The sequence below is a fragment of the Liolophura sinensis genome, chromosome 12 (genome assembly GCF_032854445.1).
Source record: "Liolophura sinensis isolate JHLJ2023 chromosome 12, CUHK_Ljap_v2, whole genome shotgun sequence".
Taxonomy (NCBI): Eukaryota; Metazoa; Mollusca; class Polyplacophora; order Chitonida; family Chitonidae; genus Liolophura; species Liolophura sinensis.
This window is the reverse complement of record NC_088306.1, coordinates 18,077,066-18,091,453: the sequence shown is the minus strand read 5'-3', so window position 1 is coordinate 18,091,453 and position 14,388 is coordinate 18,077,066. Positions and strand designations below refer to the sequence as shown.

The 14,388-nt window shown below is 37.5% G+C and overlaps 2 protein-coding genes across 2 annotated transcripts in view; both read left to right on the top strand.

Moving 5' to 3' along the window:
* The first annotated feature begins 88 nt into the window (after window positions 1-88).
* Window positions 89-4,618, top strand: LOC135479402 (stress-associated endoplasmic reticulum protein 2-like). The gene is made up of 3 exons (XM_064759226.1): window positions 89-280; window positions 3,455-3,527; window positions 4,550-4,618. The coding sequence occupies exons 1-3, from the start codon at window positions 197-199 to the stop codon at window positions 4,585-4,587; spliced, it is 195 nt and encodes a 64-aa protein (XP_064615296.1). The 5' UTR covers window positions 89-196; the 3' UTR covers window positions 4,588-4,618.
* A 5,063-nt stretch (window positions 4,619-9,681) lies between these two features.
* Window positions 9,682-14,388, top strand: part of LOC135479047 (26S proteasome non-ATPase regulatory subunit 1-like) — a 188,989-nt gene continuing 184,282 nt past the window's right edge. The window contains exons 1-5 of the mRNA XM_064758759.1: window positions 9,682-9,786; window positions 11,297-11,340; window positions 11,698-11,771; window positions 12,394-12,563; window positions 13,701-13,843. Of these exons, the coding sequence (XP_064614829.1) occupies window positions 9,762-9,786; window positions 11,297-11,340; window positions 11,698-11,771; window positions 12,394-12,563; window positions 13,701-13,843 (456 nt within the window). The 5' untranslated portion in view covers window positions 9,682-9,761. The remainder of the gene's footprint in view (window positions 9,787-11,296; window positions 11,341-11,697; window positions 11,772-12,393; window positions 12,564-13,700; window positions 13,844-14,388) is intronic.

Sequence of the window (14,388 nt, the reverse complement as noted above, 5' to 3'; positions counted from 1 at the left end):
CTGAAACCTTCGTTTGTTTTCTCGTACTTGCAGATCACTCGGTGGACTATTTTCTATGCGTAGGAGGTTAAAAAGTTATCAACGTCATCACATCCCTTTCGGTCGCCGATCTCTGATAAAAGGAGACGAAAACGACAAGTGCTGCAAAAACTTAGAATTTGTCAGTCACAGGAAATTTACGAAACGAATACTCAAAATGCCTAGCAAACAGAGAATGCGAATTGCCAACGACAAACACAGCAAGAATGTATTAACGCGAGGGAATGTCCCAAAATCATTGGTGAGTATCGGAGATATTTCCGTAAACAAACCTCCATTTTAAAATCCACGTTGTAAGCAATCTGTCTCAGCTTCTCCCATATGTTTATTCTTTCTTGAAATAGTTTTCTTTCTTATGTAACGAATATTTAGATGGGTCTTTGGATTTGTAATGTCTTGTGTACGTTTTAACAAGCTTTTTCTAAGATCAAATGAATTCCCACTTACTGAAAGCTGGGAGTAAAACTGGGTTGACTGGTTTAAATCAGCTGGAGCTATTCAGTGACTTGTTACCGACTTCCACGTTTACAAGAAGTTAAATGGGCCAAGAAGACATTTAGGAAATATTTAATATTAACGGATAAATGTGTTTTGTTTGTCAAAATGTTAACACTGCACATGTTATACACCTTTCATTTGGTTATTTTTTTTTTATAGATAGCCTACGTGTATCTGCTTGATAGAACACTGGAAATGATAGGATATATTGTTATATTGTTTTCATTGTTGAGTTCAGAAAAAAATACAGCCCAAAAGAAACTAACATATCCCTTTTAGTAACTCTGGGAAACTGAACTATTTTCTTCTTCGTCTAAATCTATTTCAAGAGTTTTCAGAAGCGTTTAGTTTGAGCCATTTTGCCACTTAACCCCAGGAAATAGTATCCCACAGAGTTAATCCGTTTCAACATGTTGTTGTAACAGATCAGCATCTGCTACCAGTGTAACGTGGTAGCACAGGATGACACCATGCCTTCAACTTAAAATTTACAACATAAGAAATTTACCAAATATGGGAAGATTTACGAACAGTTAAAATGTTTTTTACTTTTTTGATCTTTGTATTTCTAGTCTTGATGTAAAACTTGCTTTTTTTTTCACATGGATATCGGAGTGAATTATAATGGCAACAAGCTAAGACTAGTACAGTGCTGTCCATACAGTATTCAGTAGACTAACATTAGTTTATTTATTTATTTTATTTGATTGGGTTTTATGCTGTACACAAGAATGTTTCATGTATATAGTGGCGACCAGCATTATGGTGGGAGGAAACTGAGGACTTACGGTAGTCTCCAAATTGATCTTAAACTGTTCAGCCACTATTGACCAGAATTTAAATTCATGTCAATACAAGAACATGCTCAAACAATGTATGTATGTGTTTTCTTCTTAGGGAGAAGTAGTGAAAGGCATTGGCAGTAATAAACCTGTTGACAATGACATGGCTTGTATCCACTGGTGTATGTACACAGTGTGAAAACACAGGCGTAGCAAATTTTTTATAATTAGCCCTCCTTGAAATGTGATCTCAGTACAACCATGGCGATACGAATAGTGTACATTAGATGAAATTTTATTAAGAAGTGAAGGTTTACACAAGTTAATCATAAGAAATTGTGGTAAGGCAGAAGACAAGCCTTTGTATGTGTTACGAGTTTCCTGTTTAGTACAACCCTCTGTTGCTGATTTGCGGATGTGCAGTAGGTTTTTGTGACGTTAATTGTAATCCAGGATGTGTATGCACTCAACTGTGACCTTTGTTTCTGCCTTTCTATTTTTGAAGACTTCTGCATATTTAGCTTTCCTTGCTAAATTTGTTTTTCTGTCATCATTTTTGTGTCTATTAAAGCATGTCTGTATATACTAGATACTGGTACTGTAGTACATGTCTTACAATGTCTGTTCATATCAGTTATTAATTACATTCAGATTTTAGACATTTGTGTTCCCAAAGAGACAATTTTATGTATGTAGTGCTGCTGTGGTCATCATTATTCAATCCATTATGAATTTGCTATCCAAAACAACTAACCCACATATGTGCCGGGTGGTGCTGTTTATATCGGAGTCTGAGATATCTCTCTCTGTCACTGTGTTCTTTATTACATAAACATTAGCAAAATGGTTGGAGGGATAACATTTATTGTTGCTATGTTTTTCATAGTGAAGATGATGAAGAGGGTCATGGGTGAGATAATTTATCATGTGAACCTTGTGGGGTAATCTTCGAGACCTTACCATAAGTGCTCTTAAATCACCAAGCAAAGATGCTAGTTGTACATGTACCCTAACCGCATCTGCAACCAATATTTTGACACATTCTGAGAGAGCTATGGAGTGTAGAGAAACAATTTTCATAGTTTTATGAAGCATGTGTTTTTAGTACAAAACAAATTATTTTTGCATCATTTTCATAATAATTATATTCACAACTAAAGAAAAAGTCCTTTATAGGTCAAAAAGGTTGAAAATTTACAGTAGATAAATTATGGTAGTTGATAATATCTGCAATTGAGCGGATTATTTTTTGTAATGTGTACGAGAGATGAAGGGTGAAATACGAATTTTGGCTCGAAAAAGTGGTTCATGTTGACTGTTAACCACAAATAAGACTAATCAGGGCACCTGCCTGTGGCTCCAGTCATATGGGTCAGTACATATGGAAATGTAATGTTGATGAGCATTACAAGGGAAAATGTAGACTCAGATATGAGAAAGGCCAATCCTGTCTAGAAGATGTGCAAAGAACTCTTCATTATATGACTTTTGATCAAATGTAGCTAAGTACTTTAAAGAAACAGTTTCATCACAAGATGAAGTTGCCTGCCATCATATAAGTGAAATATTCTTGAGTACAACATAAAACACCATTCAAATAAAGAAATGAAATAAATACTTTAAAATATGTAGTCAGATTATTAAGAGTTAAATCTACCAAATATAAACTCGCATATCATAACAAAAGCCAAAGCTCAGTCAAGTAAACCAAAATATAATTTGATTTGGAAATGTGGTAATAGCTACCCATTTGCTAATTTATAGTACAAGTTACGTGATAAAGTATTTATGGAGATCGTGTTCTGAATAATTAGCTGGGGGATGCCTTTGCCATGCCTTGTTAAATTTTAGTTAATATTTGTACATGTTAATAGTATTTCTGCAAATTCTTGTCACAGTCTTACTGATTAGGCATATTTTGTTTCATCTAACTCATGCTGGCTTCCTCTCAGGTCGTACGTGAGAAGGGTCTGGCAGCAATCTGCAGATGGTCATGAGTTTTCTCCTGAGCTCCATCCTGTTTCCTTCAACCATAATACTGGCCACCTTTGTATAAGTCAAATATTCTCGAGTGCGGCATAAAACGTCAGTAAAATAAATAAATAAATAAATATTTTGTTTCAATTGATTTTCAGAAACCCTCAGAAGAGAAATACCCTGTTGGACCTTGGTTGATAGCTCTCTTTATATTTGTGGTGTGTGGATCAGGTATGTGCTAGTATAATAGGATTCAGACCATAAAGGCCAACCTTAGAACTCCCTCGCTGGGCAAACTAATGAATGCCATTTACCGGAATTAATCTGCACAATAGAAAGTGAAAGTGTCTCCTGGCTTGGCCCTGATTTTGTACTTGTACAAAATACAGGTGAAGCTTATACGATACCCTGAGTGTCTGTATTGGTGTTGGCTAAAGCAATATTGAATGCAGCATGTTGGAAATACAGCATGTAGTGAGCTCAGGCTTAACGAGCAACTTTCATGGGGCACAAATTATGACGGCCAGGGCGATGTTCCATTGTTGATGGCCTGTGTATCGTACATATTGTAGAATATTACAAAATTGATGATTTTACCTATTGTGTATTGGTATCAGTGTTCCGGTAAATGTCAAGGGCATATTGAGCTCATGTTGTGCATTGAAGGACATGTTCCATTGTTGATGCCCTATGTGCTTAATAATTACTATAAATTTCAAAATTCTCCGGTTAGTAGCTTGTGTATAAGAATCATTGTTATGAAGGTAAATGTCGAGAATGGTATCTCAAGAAGTACCACAAGTATAGAGCTCCAGTTTTACATGCATTTAAAGCACAATAACTGGATGGAGATGTTACATTGTGGATGCCCTTCATACTTGTTAATGACAATAATTTACAAAATTCTGGACTTCTTTTCTGGATGAGAATCCTTGTTAAGTTAAATGCTTAAGTACTTACTGAGATGAAGTTTTGCACTCGGGGGATATCTTTGGAAACCTTGCCATCAAATCTATGTTAGCACCGGATGGACATGATTTTTAGATCACACATAGGAGTTCTTTTGGGAACTTTCACATTGGACACCATAAAGTGACAAAGTGAATTTGAGGCTAGAATTTTGGAGACGGAAGAATTCAAAATGTATTCTGTTAAGCATGCGAAACAAGCTTACAAAGCTATTTGTTAAAGAATCAAACTTTCCTCTGTAAGGATAATACGTATACTGAGTTAACTTTCTTTTCTCATTTCAGCGGTATTCCAGATCATACAGAGTATTCGGATGAGTTAACCCCCTTGATGAAAACATCAGTGTCCATTCGCACTACTTTTTTGGGGAAAATGACTACATTTTGTTTCGGGATCAAGACACAGGGATTTACGAGAGGACTTCAGCTATATATTTTGGTGATAATGGACTTCAGACTTCATACAGGACACCTTTGTTCTGCTGCACAGTGAGCGGCACATGTCTCATGTTCACATGAATTGCTGCGCAAATTCATTGTTTCTGCTCTGGACTCAAAACAACATACAATTCAGACAATGTTCTGATGTGCAAGTCCCAGAATTGGAATTACCTGTTGCTCATATGGCCTTAGCATCACACACAAATAGACCACTGTTTTCTTTTAGTCAGGATATGCAGGGATATTTTAGTGATGCTCTCCACTTGCTCCATTAGAAAAGAAAAACAAATGCTGAAATTTTTTTTTTTTTAAATAGTTCTTGCGTAACATTTTAAAACATGTAATTCCAGTGGCGTTGTGCTGTTACGCAAATTGTGTTGAAAATGTTACCAAATGTGACAAATACGTATGTGTGTCAGCAGTCTGTTTTGCTGGCATTCTGAATAATTTTATTTAAATGTATAAAATTGAAATAAAAAATAACAACATGTATGTTTGATTCTTTGTTGATTTCTTTGTGAAACTATAAGAAGTCATATGGGAATGGTAGAAGACTTTCTCAAATGATTTGATTTGATTCATGTTTTAAGCCGTGCTCAAAGAATATGTCGCTTGGGCAAGGCTGGCCAGCATTATGGTGGGATTTCCCACATAGAGCCGGAGACGAAGCCAGCATGAACTAACAGCAACCTCAAAGTTGACCCAGAGGCTCCTGGGTCAATGCGCCATGCCCGCACTCTTACTGCTTTGGCCAATGGTTGAAGTATAGGCCCTTCTTCTAATGAAGTACACCAGAAGGCCTTATATGTAGGTAATGTCACAAGAGGGGCAACCATTTTCAAAGCTGGGAACACCGAGTACTGTAGGCTGTTGTCATTTAGGGGTCTCCGTGGCTCAGTTGGTTAGCCTGCTAGCGCAGCGTAATGACCCAGGAGCCTTTCACCAATGTGGTTGCTGTGAGTTCAAGTCCAACTCATGCTGGCTTCCTCTCCGGCCGTAAGTGGGAAGGTCTGCCAACAACCTGCAGATTGTCATGGGTTTTCCTCGGGCTCAGTCCAGTTTCCTCCCACCATAATGCTGGCGGCCGTCGTATAAGTGAAATATTCTTGAGGACGGCGTAAAACACCAATCAAATAAATAAATTTTCAAAGCACCAGAGTATAGAAAATGATGACATCAACCACTGAGAGAAAAGTAGAAATATCCCCAAAAAAACTTGAATCAATAATTTTCAGCTAAAATATATATTATCGTTGAAGATTCAACAGTATTTCATTTGTGAATATTTAAATTTCTTGGCAATACTCTGATGAAACCACGGAACTTAATAGGCTTTTACAGAGCCTGAGTTCTATATGCACAATCATAATTTTCAGTGTTTGGAGAAGCATTAATATTATCCTACACCATTGCCATCAAGTGAACACCAACGAGCGCGACACGTTTACAATACTCTGCATATATAGATCTTATTTCCTTTCAATGCACCACTATATTTAGAATATCCATGCTTTGGACTGGTTCCTTTAGACCGGTGGATGAGGCTAAGCACGTGTTCTAATCAAGAAGGGTCCTGGTATCGTTACTGGGTCTTAATTAATTAAGTAATTATCGGCGGCTATTGGCGCTTTTGACGATTTTCTGGCAGAAAAAGAAGGAACATTAGACGTAACCTTATGTACAGATATTAACAACAAGTTTCGTGAGCGGGTTGAGAACATGGTTAAGTCGGTTGTCTTCAAATCATTAGGACACAAGCGGTGCAAGTTCAATCCCGGTCGTGGACTGGGAATTTGTGAATTATTTATCTTGCCATGAGGTGCCTCCGTGGCCGAGGTGATTACCATGCCAACGCGGCGTAATGACCCAGGCACCTCTCACCAATGTGGTCGCTGTGAAAGTCCAGCTTATGCTGGCTTCCTGTGAGACCTGCCGGCAACTTGCGGTTGGTCCTGGGCTTCCGCTGGGATGTGCTCGGTTTACTTCCATCAAAGTGGGGACCGCCATCAAAGAAGTGAAATATTCTTTAGTATACGGCATAAAACACCAATGAAATAAATGAATTAACCTTGCAGTCGGGAAGGTTCATCCTCAGCTATAGGCTAAGTTTATTGCGGGAAGAAATTGCAACTCGTACTACCGGAACACCACAGTTTCAAGGTGACAAACAGATATTTATATGTGTATACCAACCGTCAACCAAACTCGACGCTGCGGGTCAATAATCGCAAGGCCAACTTTCAAACCAACGCTCACCACAAGACACCAAGGAACTATAAGAAATGGAACTAATGCGGAATTATGTAAACAGTTTACAATGATGCTGGATAGACGCAAGGAATGTTCTAGGGGAATGAATGAAACTTTTGAACTGGTATACTGTGTTAGTTTATACGTCGCCTATAATTAAACTTTCATTGCAACTGTTCTTATGTCCAACGTGGAAATCTAATTCAACACGACGAACATACGGTCCCAGCCTACAGCACCCGGATTATACAACAGCAACAACAATGTAGTTAGCATTGTAACTGGAAAGAGGTTTGGTCGGATAAAACCAGAAAACCTGAAACTACAAGGTATGGCCTTATAGTGATCGGCGTCTCTTAAAGGAGAAGGAAAGACTATAAATACCAAAAGGTGGTCCCAAATACCAACCATACAAAAATTAATTTCAAGTGTCTTTCTCCTTAAGAAAAAATCGGAAAAAAATAAGGAAAGACCACAGTTGGGAATAACTTTTCGCACTCTTTCTTCTGACCTTTATGTCATTTTTCTGTTTTCTCCAACATTTAAGATCTGTTGATGGCCAGGGGCCTGTTCTACAAAGCTGTCCGACCCTGACTCAAGGGTATTTACCATGGCGACGTATCTCTTCGCTGTAAGTCATGGAAATGGCCCAAGGTGCAGTTTGCGATTGCTTCGTAGGACGAGCTCCTAGTTCCAATGTCCCATGTTACATTATATATGCTGGATAGTCCCTTGCATGGTCTAGGAGCTATACCCATATTCTTTCCGGGCGCTTGGTCCAATTATATAGCAAGGGCGCCGAATGGTTGAGCAATGGAAGTGCTCATAAAACTTCACAACCCTGTAAAATCTTCCACACCCTACAACCAATTCTGCCGTTTGTTCACTTTAGCAGCCAGGCTTTCGGGCATTGGAGTTAAAGATTTCTCTCCATGATGTGTCATGACAGTATGAGGCCTTCAGCTTGCTGACATTAGTTTGACAAACACTTTATCGGGTATTTCTTGAGCTTGGAAAGAAAGTATTAAGCAGTCCCAGGAGGCAAATATGTCTCCAACGACCTTGCCGTTTGGACCCAAAAGCATTGTTGCTGACGTATAAAGCAAACACAACTGTATATGTTCTAGTTATATAGTGGACAAGGCTTGTAACAATATAATATTTACGTGTGTAGAAATTATACTATACTGTCCAAATCTTGTGGAGGAATCAAGCGTCAACTTCAACGCCAGCGCATTCCACCACAACATAAACACACACTGGAGAGACTATTTACAAAACATTATTTCTTTCTGAAAGAAATTTAGTTAGATACTTTATTTTATTTGATTTATTTGATTGTTGTTTTACGTCGAACTCAAGAATATTTCACTTATACGACGACGGTCAGCATCATGGTGGGAGGAAACTGAGCAAGTCCCTGGGGGAACTAGTCATTTTTTTATTTATTTTTTTAATGTTGTTGTTGTTTATATTAATGTTTAACCCGGTGACGACTTGAAGAATTTTTCGCTAATATAGCGACAGTCAGGTATTCATAGTTCTGCAGTGATTTCAGAGTTGCCCTGAGCCAATTACCAGCACTCGTAACTAAAGTGCTGGGGCCGATTCCACGAAGAAAGCTCTGACTTCAATCAAAAGATTTGAAATATGATTTTAGAATTTATTTTTGAGCCCTGCAAGTTAAAGTTTTGACCACTTCATCATACTGATCATAAGACAAATGTGTCAAAATTTCATTTTCCTTTGGTAAATAATGCGCGTAACAACGTTTTCAGTTTTGACGTAAATCAAAAATGTCTTTGTGGAATATAGCTTTTAGGTAAAAATTCATTTTGGTAAAGTAAAAACAATGTGTCTAGCCTTTAAATATAGACTTTCGGTGACCTTTATAGTACTTTAAGCTTTATATGAATTGGCAAAATCAGCATTTCACCCATTTAGCTCCATGTTATGTATAATTTCGCAGGTGCTCGAAACTGTAAATATGGGTGGAGGAAACCTCCGTGCACGACGAGTGAACTACCAAGCACGATATTCACGATGCACATACTGCCGAAAAGGGCGACTTGGGTCCTTTCCACTGAAGCTTCTTATACCCGCGGGTATTCATAAGATACATGAAAAGATACTATAAAACGAAAAGTATGGTTTTCTACATGATGAAACATAGCTTGGCTTTGTTTTTATAGCTATCATCGTTGACGTCAACACAGCAGGCTAGATAATTTCCGGACTGACTGCTAGGGCCTTGCGAAAACTGTAGTTTAAAGTCATTTTTACGCTGCAAAAAGAAAGCTGATAAGCTTTTTTGTTAGTTTTACATTTAAAGAAAAAAGAGAGAATTCGTGTCCTCCGCAAGGACCTCACAGAAAACACTTTTCATTATATATACATTCATGGAAACATTTATTGCCTTGTCTTTAGATTTATTGCGATGCTCAGATTTAGTTTTTACATGCCAGTTCCAATACAGCTTTGCTAAAAGATGATTAAACCCAGGTATTACAAAAAAATAAGAATCTCTAGATTGTATCAATAGAAAACGTGTACAGTATAAGAAAATATACGAAAAATGTGAGAAGAATAAGTGCAGTAACCTGTTAAGGCAGCTGAAATGAAAGTTAAAACCTACCGAGAAAAAGTCCGTATGCCGTATTTTCTTCAGATCCATCCAACTCGCTATTCGTTATACCCATTCATGCTTCCGTCACTATTTGCTTGTCATGCTTGTTTTTAGTTGTGGCAATCACTCGCAACAGTGACAAGAAGGTTTACATCATATGTTAAATTCCATTTCGCCAAGATGAGGATGAATATAACATCTGCAGGTATGAACAAAGCTATACAGTGGCGTAATTTACTTTTGAACCTCTATGTTTGGCTGGAATTTAACTTTAAATTTGCGTTTGTTGTTGTTGTTGCCTTTGTATTACTGTGGGCTATTCAAGTTTTAGTTTTCGACACTGTTAGATCCTGTGATCAATCTCTTAACCAAATTTTATTTTGAATAATTGATAGAGGTGAAATTAAGCAGTCGCTTTTGAGGTAGCCTTTCTTTCATTTTAGAAAGTGTATATAAGTATAATTTGATCTGATCGAAGTTCTGCTTGTAAAGTTTATTCGTTGTTTATCGAGGAATTTGAACACATCACGTGACGTTCTCAAAAGGCTCTCCACTTTTCCATTCACTTAAATCCCACCTGAACTTGTCTGTCTAAACCGCTTAACTTTTACTATTTAAGGCAGCGCACATCCGTGCACTTCACTAGTCACCCGCGGGAGGGGCTTCCGTGCCTCAGTTGGTTAGTGCGCTAGCGCAGCGTAATGACCCAGGAGCCTCTCACCAATACGGTCACTGTGAGTTCAAGTCCAGCTCATGCTGGCTTCCTCTCCGGCTGTATGTGGGAAGGTCCTCCAGCAACCTGCGGTTGGTCGTGGGTTTCCCCCCAGGCTGTGCCCAGTTTCCTCCCACCATAATGTTGGCCGCCGTCGTATAAGTGAAATATTCTTGAGTACGGCGTAAAACACCAATCAAATAAATAAATAAATAAAGTCACCAGCAGTGGCTAGCAGACAACTGGTGAAAGATAACATAGGAAGGTATAGGGAAATGAACACCAGTAGACGACATTAGAGAAGAACAGCTGATAATCACTGGAAATTATTATTATGTTAGTTGCAAATATTTAACTTATTCGAGTGGCGCAGCCACATGAGTTTCAAGACTCACATTAGAGAATAGTGGCACATAGTACGCATGTGTGGGCGATTTACCTGGAGGCAAAGGTGACACCTGGTTTGGACTGCAGCCATTGTTTAGCTCAATATAAAAAGAGGAGTTGAAGTAGCCACCTGGGGTTACCTTTCACTATGAACATTTGAGAAGAGGATCCTGCAGTCGATTAAGTTCCCACCATAGACAGGCGACTTGTCACCATGTTGTCTTCACAAAACATCTTCCGCTCTTGGTACCATGAGTTTGAATTGTGATGAAGATGATATCATTGCCAGTTTATGGTTAAGGTGTGCAATGTTGGGTACTGGATATCAAGTTCTATATACACCATGTCTGCACTGCATTTAGGTGGTTAGCAGGCAGTTTGGTACCATCAAACTTCTTGTCGTTAATATGACCAAAAAACACCCCCAAAACATGGATGTTATGGGACTTGAATGACAATAGAGAGAATGCTTTTAAAACTGAAATCGATGTGCCTAGATTTTTCAGGCAGTTACATGGCACTGATGTTAAGCTGAGGAAGGGTTTTTGTCAAGGCAGACAAGTAACTTGTTCTTGTTTTGTGAATACTCCTGTCTGATTCTTCTGCTTTGTTTCAGCTGGAGTAATATCATTACTGGATGAACCAGAGCCCCAGCTTAAGGTAAAGCATTGCCATTGATCAGGATATGATTATGTTTTGCTAAAAATTGAAGTACCATTTTACAGTGTTTCAAAAGTCTTTGGATTTATTATTCTGGATCTAGCAGAATAGGTTGGGCACCCTTTTGATTCACAAAGCGGTCAGTTTTTATTTTTATATATGCTAATAACAAAAAAAATGATCCTTTGAGATCCCAAACTTGTGACCCCCTAATCCCTTTTCATGAGCTGGAAAAAATGCCCGAGATCAGACCCTGGCCAGATAAAAACAGATGAAAATACATGTTAACGTGTTTGTCAATCAATCGGTGCGAATTAATTCAAATGTGAACTTACTGAGGTGTTTTTTTTGTTTTAGGTGTTTGCCCTTGAAAAGCTAAACAAGATTGTGGGAGTGTTCTGGGCTGAGATTTCTGAAACAGTGGACAAAATGCAAGTTTGCTTAATTTACATCTTAAAAGATCATTTAAGAACATGCTAGCTGAAGTGTCTTTTATTCAGATTGCATCCTCTTATAATTCATAATCATAAGTATTTCCCAATTTTTACTTTTGCTGGATATAAAATGAAATCATACTGATTCCTACAAGTAATTTACGCATTCCAAATTTTTTTGAATTTTTTTTGACTTTCAAAAATTTGAATATATATAAGCCTAATCACAATGCATGACCCGCTGCCAAATTAACTTTTAAAGAGATTGAAAAATACAAAGATTATATTTAATCTTATTGTGTCAAGTATGTAAGAAATATGTTTCTATGATAATGACAATTTTTTTTTTAGCTCATAACCAGTTTAGGTCTGTCAGTAATCTGCGGATGGTCGTGGGTTTCCCTCGGGCTCTGCCCAGTTTCCACCCACCATAATACTGGCCGTCGTCGTATAAGTGAAATATTCTTGAGTACGGTGTAAAACACCAATCAAATAAATAAATAAATATAACCAATTTATCTACTAGTAATCCTGAATTTTGTCAGAGAACACTTAATAACTGTGGTAATATTAGCTGTACATATCTAGTTAGTGATTATGATTGATTTGTGTTCCTCAGAGAGGTATTGTATGAGGATGAGACCTTTAAATTCCGTGAACTGGCTGCTCTGGTTGCCTCAAAGGTCTACTACCATTTAGGGGCATTTGAGGAATCGCTGACATATGCCCTGGGGGCTGGTGATCTGTTCGATGTTAATGATACATCTGAATACGTGGAAACAATCATTGGTAAGGGATGTACATGTACATGTTGTTATGGAAAGAGGGCATTGCATTATAGAAGAGACTGTACCGGAGATTTTTGGCATTTACTTTAAAATATGCCTAACAGTTACCTTTTACAAAATACCAGTCTCTCCGTGCACGTTAAGGTTCAGAATCTGTGATAAAGTTCATACAATATATAATGCCAGTTGCTTTATAACTTTTCTCAAACTTGATAATCATTTTACCACTAAAACTGTTACGTGCAGGTACAGTATTAGACAATAATTTAAGCTATCATTGGCAAATAGAGAAAATCTGATTTGATTAATGAATATGGAGTCCTTGCCAAAAATTTCTGGTGTAACCTTTTAAGTTCATGAGTCCATCGAATTCGATTAATTGTAATGTGAACATTTCGGCACCTGCATGTAATGTTATATTGGTGCTGTATATGCAGTATGTATTTGATGCATTTCAAGAACATACCTGTGCACGTGCATAATGTGAGGATTACGCGGTTAGGATGTTTGATGTCTAACTGAAACATGGGTGTTCAATCCTAAACAAGGACACGCCCAAATGTTTTTCAGTGAGGCTGCACCTGGATATGTATCTGTTGGCATAGAAACTGGTCTGCTTCAGACACATATTTTTAATAATGATCAGAGTGACTTCAAGCAGAAACAAAAGAAAACGATCATTTGTGGATGATTAGCTTGTTAGGAATAACAAAAATGTGAACAAGATAATATAATATATTCTGGTTTGAAGAGTTCTTACTAAACCAGCTATGAAGAACAGGAAGTAAAATTGCACGTTTTGCTATATTACCAGATTTTGTCGCACATTAGATATAGTTGCACATAACAGTTGCAGACAACTGACAGAAGTCTGCTTGTGTGGCTAAAGCTTGTGACATAGCAGATTTTCAGTGGAATTTACATGGTGGTGTTTATAGTAGACAATATAATGTTTGTATGTTTATATTTATATTTATATAATGTTTATAATAGACAGTATAATGTGTTTATAAATAAATGATATCTCTAACTTTTTAAAGGTATTATTAAACCAAAAAAAAAATTGTGCAAGTGAAAAATTCTAGAATTGTGGTATAAAACTCTGGTCAGATAAATAAGTGTTCCTGATGTGTTTCAGCTAAGTGTATAGACTTCTACACCAAACTGAGGGTGAGCAATGCTGAGGCTCAGGAAGATGAACAAAAGCCGATTGATCCACGACTTGAGGCCATTGTCAACAGGATGTTTCAGCGCTGTTTTGACGACAGGCAGTTTAAACAGGTACAGTAAGGATAAAGTGTAGTTTAACATAACAGTATTTTGCCTAATAACAAATTGATGACCAAGATATTTGTATTGTGGCAGTCAGCTGGTTTACATGAAAAGGAGTTCTAAAACAAAGATTATGTTTCTATGCCAAATGAAGAAAATTATGCCCTCTGGTTTTATCCACCCCTGAACTTGGCTGCGGTCATATAAGTGAAACATTCTGGATCACAACATTAAACACCATTCAGTCAATCAATCAATATTTTTTAATTGAGCTGATTATAATATGTTAGTATCTTGAGGGGATGAGTGAGCAACACCTTATCATAAGGCTTGCTACTGTAATTCTTCAACTGTTTCACATGTTTACAAGGTGTTTATTCATTACTCTGAAGGCTTAAGTCAGTGTAGACTGATAATTGTATACGTTTGTTTGAAGCCCTGAAATTGGCCAATCTAACCAATGTAGTTTTGTCTCCAATATCATATTAAAAATGTGCATAAATTGTTCTCAAAGTTGCTGTTTCATATGCAAAAAGGTTGATGAATTAGAGTAG

Bases quoted from the DNA above. Each gene is read 5' to 3' on its own strand.
- LOC135479402 (XM_064759226.1), top strand. From the start codon at position 197: ATGCCTAGCAAACAGAGAATGCGAATTGCCAACGACAAACACAGCAAG. The intron at 281-3,454 runs GTGAGTATCGGA...ATTGATTTTCAG, and splicing joins GGAATGTCCCAAAATCATTG to AAACCCTCAGAAGAGAAATA. The intron at 3,528-4,549 runs GTATGTGCTAGT...TTCTCATTTCAG, and splicing joins ATTTGTGGTGTGTGGATCAG to CGGTATTCCAGATCATACAG.